General features: G+C 46.5%; 2 protein-coding genes across 3 annotated transcripts in view; one reads left to right on the plus strand and one right to left on the minus strand.

The window, feature by feature from the left end:
- Positions 1–1,183, plus strand: part of lrrc2 (leucine rich repeat containing 2) — a 6,459-nt gene extending 5,276 nt beyond the window's left edge. The window contains exons 9-10 of the mRNA XM_068604307.1: positions 405–574; positions 648–1,183. Coding sequence (XP_068460408.1) covers positions 405–574; positions 648–697 — 220 coding nt within the window. The 3' untranslated portion in view covers positions 698–1,183. The remainder of the gene's footprint in view (positions 1–404; positions 575–647) is intronic.
- Positions 1,177–7,500, minus strand: part of mfsd14bb (major facilitator superfamily domain containing 14Bb) — an 11,872-nt gene continuing 5,548 nt past the window's right edge. Inside the window, exons 6-12 of one of the 2 annotated variants that reach the window (XM_068604305.1) lie at positions 7,209–7,421; positions 6,585–6,698; positions 6,435–6,506; positions 5,923–6,035; positions 5,744–5,841; positions 5,444–5,583; positions 1,177–4,367 (exon numbers count right to left, since the gene is read on the minus strand). In XM_068604305.1, the coding sequence (XP_068460406.1) occupies positions 4,152–4,367; positions 5,444–5,583; positions 5,744–5,841; positions 5,923–6,035; positions 6,435–6,506; positions 6,585–6,698; positions 7,209–7,421 (966 nt within the window). In that variant the 3' untranslated portion in view covers positions 1,177–4,151. Of the gene's footprint in view, positions 4,371–5,443; positions 5,584–5,743; positions 5,842–5,922; positions 6,036–6,434; positions 6,507–6,584; positions 6,699–7,208; positions 7,422–7,500 lie in introns of both variants that reach the window. The other variant, XM_068604304.1, reaches the window with a different exon arrangement.

A 7,500-nucleotide genomic window follows, 5' to 3' on the forward strand; every position in this document is an offset into this window, starting at 1 on the left:
ACACACACAAATGCAACTGAACCTCCAACATTCACAGGTCATCAGACTGCCGTCAGGGTTCTTCTCCAGGTTCTTCTTCTCCTTCAGGTTCTCCTTCAGGTTCCCCTCCAGGTTCTCCTCCTTCAGGTTCTCCTTCTCCTCCAGGTTCTCCTCCTTCAGGTTCTCCTTCTCCTCCAGGTTCTCCTCCTTCAGGTTCTCCTTCTCCTTCAGGTTCTCCTTCTCCTTCAGGTTCTCCTTCTTCTTCAGGTTCTTCTCCTTCAGGTTCTTCTCCTTCAGGTTCTTCTTCTCCTTTAGGTTCTTCTTCAGGTTCTCCGTCTTCTTCGGTTCTCCTTCGGGTTCTCGTTCAGGTTCTTCTTCAGGTTCTCCTTCTTCACGTTCTCCTTCAGGTTCTTCTTCTTCTTCAGGTTCATCCGACTGCGTGACCGCGCGAGTGCAGAGAAGAAGAAAAAGGAGGAGAAGAAGAAAGAGAAGAACAAGAGGAAGAGGTGGAGAGAGCCGAGGGAGGAAGAGGAGGTGAAGGACAGCAGAGAGAAGGAGTTCATGGAGGTGTACCTGCGCTCCCTGAAGGACAGAGGTACCACCACGGAACCATCAATATTACACATCACAGAACCATATGCATCAGTGTGCCGTTTGTCCCACACCAGACACGGTCCCTGAATCTACCACCAAGGTGTCCATCTCCTGCCTGCTGTGAGGAAGAGGAGGAAGAAGAAGTCGTAGCACTTTGCACTGCTGGAAGATTATTTTATAAGTTTCTGCTGACTGAGAATATTTTAATATTTTGAGTTTTTAATTATTTTATTTAAAAAATAAAAGTTTCATTCCAAAAAGAGAAATCTGATTTCCAACATTTAAACATTTCAACGTCAAAACTCTAAAAGTTAAAAAATGAGCCGACTTAATTTCTGCAATAAAATGTTTAAATTTAGTGCTCTTATTTTGAAAATATCCTGTTTGTTATTCTGAGTGAGGCTTTGCCTTGTGGTTATTTATTATCCTTACATTTTAATAAAATGATGTGAAGATGTTTTCGTCTGATTTCCACACAGGTACCTGAAGGCAACTATTCAGATATTCAATATACAAAAACACAAAAACATTGTTTAAGTTAAAAATGTTTTTTCAAACAAACAAAAAAATCCCCAAATCAAAGAATACACAAAATAAAAAAGGAAATCCAGGTTTCAAAGGTCTTACAGTTCTCTTTATTATCATCATCATCATTATTATCATAGATATTATTCAAAATTATGTTCTTAATAAGATAAAAGAAAAACACCGTTCAGCAACTCTTTGATTCTCTAGAAAACAGATATGAACGTGAAGAACGATCCAGAGGCACGAGACTTCCTGCGTCATGGAGGAAGAGGAGGAGGAAGAGGAATGTTTGATTGCACAGTTTCTGTTCTTATCTTCATCATCTTCATCATCATCAGTTAAAATGAACTCAGTAACGAGTGCCGGCATTTAAAAAGCTTCGTCCGCCTGATCCGGCGGCCATCTTGTCTCTTCAGGGCCCGTTAACGAAAAATACAGGAAACAAATGTAAAAACTTCGTGATGAAGATGAAGATGAGAGAAAACCGTCAGAACGTCACGCGGTGGTTATTTTAAACATATCGAGTGTAACAAAGAAAACAAGAAATGATCTGAAACATGACTCACGTGTTTCAGAATAGTTGCAAATAAATGTAACGAATAAAAAATGCTTCAAATGTATTTATATTATAGCAACATTTTGATTCATATATATATTTCATTTTACAAAAAGCCTCAATATTTTAATTTTCCAACTCAACAGTTCATAGATTACGTTCAAACCAAACAAATCTATAACTTACTTCCTGTAAATATGTTTAATAAAAGTCTAGATTCTGGAGTCGTGCTGTCACTAAAACTAATCACTCAATAATTATATAATAATCAATAATTATATTATTATTAAAGTCTCTGAGCTCATCGTTCATCTGACAAGTTCTTCTTGACTGTTTTTCTAAAAGTGTTGTCAGCGCCGCGCGTCGCCTGGAGGAGCGCTGAACTTTCCAACGGGACTTGAACGCAGCAGCATCACGAAGAACAAACAGGACGGGAGTTAACAACACTGGTGGCTTCTGGGATATGGAGTCACAACTCCTGATGTAGAAAAATATACTGCAGGTCTGTGACATCATCCTTAAAGATGTGACATCATCCTCCTTAAAGATGTGACATCATCTTCGTCAAAGATGTGACATCATCTTTGTTAAAGATGTGACATCGTCCTTAAAGATGTGACATCATTCTTAAAGATGTGACATCATCTTCGTTAAAGATGTGACATCGTCATTCTTAAAGATGTGACATCGTCATTCTTAAAGATGTGACATCGTCCTTAAAGATTAAGCGTTTGGTTTGAGGAGCCGACAGTGACGTTTAACATAATAATACGATTGTGCTCGGTGAAGCTACGTCTTCATCTTCCTCTTCATCACTCTGTAGCTGCGCTGACCTCGACGCTGCATTCAGGGCACGATGGGGAAAAACGGGAAAAAAGCGCCAGCGAGACGAAACATCGTTCAGCGTTCCGGTGACTTCTGTAACATCTGGAACGCCTTCCTGTCAGAAACCAGGACTTCCCACGTGATGAACGGCCCTTGAATGCAGCGTGCGTTCCATTGGCCGCAGCGTGAGGACGTTTGAGTCTTAAAGTGACGCACACACAACATCAGTAACGAGTCAGAACTCTAGTTCAATGGCTTCCTGTCCATTATACAACTTCCTGTTTCCGCAGAGACGTAAAGAGGGGGGGGGGGGGCAACTCCCCGATGGTGCGTTCAAGGACATACCGTCGCACAGAAGACACACATTTAAGTTTTTTTTTGGTTCTCGGACATCGGAGTGTCTTTGAACGCACCACCAGAGACAAGTCACGCGTCTCTGGAGACTGACGTGTCGTCCGGAAGACAGACAAACAAGCCGCTCCCAGCATGCACTGGGGTCCCCTAAACAGAATCATCAGTACAGAAGAAAAGTAAAAGAAACGAAAGTAAAAACATGGCACCGTTTTGGTTCTGGACGAAGCTCCGAAGCTCTGAAAGCCAAAAACTCTCCGGTGGTTTCAGACATCGAGCGTCGCTGCAGTAACTCAGGAGCGCTTGATTCAGTCACCTGGAAGAGGAGGAGGAGGAAGAGGAGGAGGAAGAGCACTTTTTACTTTCAGAGCCTGAAGATCGTCCGACAGACTTCAAGTATTTGGAGACGTCGACGGATCCGATATGAAATGTGACCCGTGAGGACGTGACGGAGGAAACAGCCAATGAGAGGGCGGGATTCAGTCCCCCGGGCTCCTTGTGTTCTCCATCCAGGAGGCTCGTTGTTTGCAGCCGCGAGAAAGAAAAAATAAAATAAAATGAATCTGGATGGACAGTCCAGTGGTGTGAAGATGAAGAGGAAGAAAACCAGCTCGCTGTCGCATCCCACAATGCCGAGCGGCTCTGCCCCCCCCCGCCCCTCAGTTGTTTGGGGACTCTTGGAGTTATGTGCAACACACACACACCTTCTCTCACTCTCTCACACACACACACACACACACACACACACACACACACACACACACCGAGGCGGCAACCATACTGACGGCTTTTAAGAAACATGAGTAGAATAGTTTGCAAATAGCATTATACTTCAGAGTACTTTGATGTATTATAGAGTACTTTACAATACTTGTGAATATTTTAGAATACTGAGTACTTTTGAGCACCTTTATTTAATACTTATCTGAGGTTAAGAAGTAAGTTAAGAACTTTTAGGTTTTTAATTAAAAGGATACAAACATTGTGAATAAAGTAATTCGTAACTTTGAATTAATTTACATTTATTATTATTTATTGATTAATCTTTCTGAAATCAAAACAAACAGAAAATGTTTTAGTTTTTTACGGATAAAATCCTTTAGAAATGACTTCAGGAAACGCTGCAGAGGTATTTAAAATGTCTGCAGACACTAATAATATTAATAATAGTAATAATATTAGTAAATGCACTAACAGCTTGTGTTGTTGTTTACTGGTTCAGCTCGTCAGTGGCGTCGCCGCCTCGCGGCTCTGAAGCGGGTCATTCTGAGAGAGGGGGCGGGGCTTGTAGGCCGGGGCGATGCGATTGGCCGCAGGGTCACACGCTGCTGTCCTGCAGCAGCGGCTCGATGTCCTCGGCGTCGCTGGTGGGCGTGGCCAGAGGGCCGGCGCTCTGAGCGTGTGCGGCCGCCGCCGCACAGGACTTGCCGCTCTTGGTGTCGGCCAATCGGCGATCGGGGATGAAGACAGCGACGAAGAGAGCGAATAACACGGCACACGCCCCGAAGAGGAAGGGAGGACCCGGGATCAGAGCCTTCTGGGGGAAGGGGAGCAGACAGAGAGGGGGGGGGACGATCAGCACCTCCTGCAGAGGTATGTGGGCCTTTATTTTGAAAAACACATCAGTGTATGTTTGCATGTGTCTATGTGTATAAATATAGATGTGTGTGTACCTGTGTTCTCTGAGTGTGTGTGTGTACCTGTGTTCTCTGAGTGTGTGTGTGTACCTGTGTTCTCTGAGTGTGTGTGTGTACCTGTGTTCTCTGAGTGTGTGTGTGTACCTGTGTTCTCTGAGTGTGTGTGTGTACCTGTGTTCTCTGAGTGTGTGTGTGTGTACCTGTGTTCTCTGAGTGTGTGTGTGTACCTGTGTTCTCTGAGTGTGTGTGTACCTGTGTTCTCTGAGTGTGTGTGTACCTGTGTTCTCTGAGTGTGTGTGTGTGTACCTGTGTTCTCTGAGTGTGTGTGTGTACCTGTGTTCTCTGAGTGTGTGTGTGTACCTGTGTTCTCTGAGTGTGTGTGTGTGTGTGTGTGTACCTGTGTTCTCTGAGTGTGTGTGTGTGTACCTGTGTTCTCTGAGTGTGTGTGTGTGTGTGTACCTGTGTTCTCTGAGTGTGTGTGTGTGTGTGTGTACCTGTGTTCTCTGAGTGTGTGTGTGTGTGTACCTGTGTTCTCTGAGTGTGTGTGTGTACCTGTGTTCTCTGAGTGGGTGTGTGTGTGTGTACCTGTGTTCTCTGAGTGTGTGTGTGTACCTGTGTTCTCTGAGTGTGTGTGTGTGTGTACCTGTGTTCTCTGAGTGTGTGTGTGTGTGTACCTGTGTTCTCTGAGTGTGTGTGTGTACCTGTGTTCTCTGAGTGTGTGTGTACCTGTGTTCTCTGGGTGTGAGTGTGTACCTGTGTTCTCTGAGTGTGTGTGTGTACCTGTGTTCTCTGAGTGTGTGTGTGTGTACCTGTGTTCTCTGAGTGTGTGTGTGTGTGTACCTGTGTTCTCTGAGTGTGTGTGTGTACCTGTGTTCTCTGAGTGGGTGTGTGTACCTGTGTTCTCTGAGTGGGTGTGTGTACCTGTGTTCTCTGAGTGGGTGTGTGTACCTGTGTTCTCTGAGTGTGTGTGTACCTGTGTTCTCTGAGTGGGTCTTCCTTCCGGCTGCAGGTCGTTCAGTTCCACATTGAAGAGGAAGAAGATGAAGCCGTAGAGAGCCGGACCCAAACCGTTACACAGACCTCTGATGCCTGTGATCATGCCCTGAGCCACACCTAACACACACACACACACACACACACACACACACACACACACACACACACAGCTCAGAAAGAGAGACAAGTAGAAAGAGAGAGAGACAAGTAGAAAGAGAAAGAGAGAGAGAGAGATAGAGAGAGAGAGCGAGAGCGAGAGCGAGAGAGAGATACAGACCTTGTTGGTCAGCTGATGCGCTGTGAGACACCAGAGCGGAGACTGCTGGGAAAGTGATGGAGGACATGGCTGCTACTGTCCCTGCTGCCCACATCATCCTGACACACACACACACACACATACAGTGAATCAGTTGTGTAGCCGTGCCTCTCACAACAGCAGCACAGGCCGGGACTCACCAGGACTCGGAGCCGAAGCCGTACCAGGCCAGCTGGAGGAGCTGGAAGCCCAGACCCAGCAGAACCGTGTTCTTGTTCCCAATGGTCCTCATGAGAACACTGAGGAACAGAGTCTGACACACACACACACACACACACACACTTTATCTACGTGTTGAACTACATTCATAAAACCAGTGTTTTTACCCCTCAGATCACAGGAGGTTCTGGTCTCCCGGTGCCGCCGTCTGTTTGTGTTGTTGTTGTTGTGTTGTTGTGTTGTGACTCTGGTGGATCTGAACGAACCCTCAAAACAACAAAGTCGCACAATAACACCAACACTCCAACACATGGAGGCCCGGGGCGACCAGAACCTCCGGCTTAAATCACTGGTTTTATGAATGGAGTCTGGTGTGTCTGAAGAGAATCTTTCTTTTGTCAAATCACTTCCTGTCTTCTCCTTTTTTTTAAAGACACACCTGTATATGTCATATGTTTTGGTTTCACACGAAGTACACAGGACGTTTCTGTACCTGAGCGACGATGGAGAGGACGCCCACCATGGCGATGAAGGCAGCGATGGTCGCCGGAGAAAAATCAATCACCTGAAACACAACGCCCACGTTTTCAAGGACATCACGGAAAACCAACCGCGTGTGTGAGTGTGTGTGCGTGGTTCTCACCTGTTTCAGATAGAGGAAGAAGCTGGAGTACTGCCCCGCCTCCGGCAGGTAGGACAGGAACACAGTGACACAGATCAGCAGCACCGTGGTGTCTTTCCCCACCCGACGCAGAGACTGAACACACGTGGATCAATACGTCAATCAGTCATGAAGAAGAGGGGTGAGACTTCAGATCAAGAGGCTTCAGGAAATACTTTACGAGGACGCGGTTTGTGAAGGACATTCAAAAAAGTTAACTCCTCCCCCCCTCAGATTCAACCAATCCGGTAGCTTCCTCTCAGACGCGTGCTGACGACCTGTCACAATGTCCCCTCACCCAAAGCTAACCCAAAGCTAACGCTAACCCAACGCTAATCCTAACCCAAAGCTAACGCTAACCCAAAGCTAATCCTAACCCAAAGCTAATCCTAACCCAAAGCTAACCCAAAGCTAACCCTAACTCAAAGCCTAAGCAAAAGATAACAAAGCTAACTCAAAGCTAACTCAAAGCTAACCCAAAGCCAAAGCTGGCCCAAAGCTTGACCCAAAGCCTAACCCCACCTTTCCTCCCAATGGCCTCAGCTGGAAACACTATCCACGCCGTGACCTTTGACCCTTTGACCCCGCCCTCTCGTCCCCACTCACGGCGAAGGGGTCGGCCTGCTCCCAGGAGATACCCCAGGACGTCAGCCTCATCTTGTCCGGCAGCGACTCGGGCACCACGAAGAACACGAAGGCGATGTCGGCCACGGCGATCACCGTGGCAACCAGCACCACCAGGCTGTCGCCGTACTGCGCCGACAGGTAGGCGCCGATGGCCGGGCTCGTCACCAGGCTGGCGGCGAAGGTCGCCGAGACCTGAGGGCGTCAGACGGCAGGACTTCAAGGTGTGGAAACATTTATCTAAGAGCTGTGGTTACCAGTTTATTAGAGCTGT

This window comes from Clinocottus analis, unplaced genomic scaffold, assembly GCF_023055335.1.
Source record: "Clinocottus analis isolate CAN_PGR_092001 unplaced genomic scaffold, fCliAna1.0.p SCAF_67, whole genome shotgun sequence".
Classification (NCBI taxonomy): Eukaryota; Metazoa; Chordata; class Actinopteri; order Perciformes; family Cottidae; genus Clinocottus; species Clinocottus analis.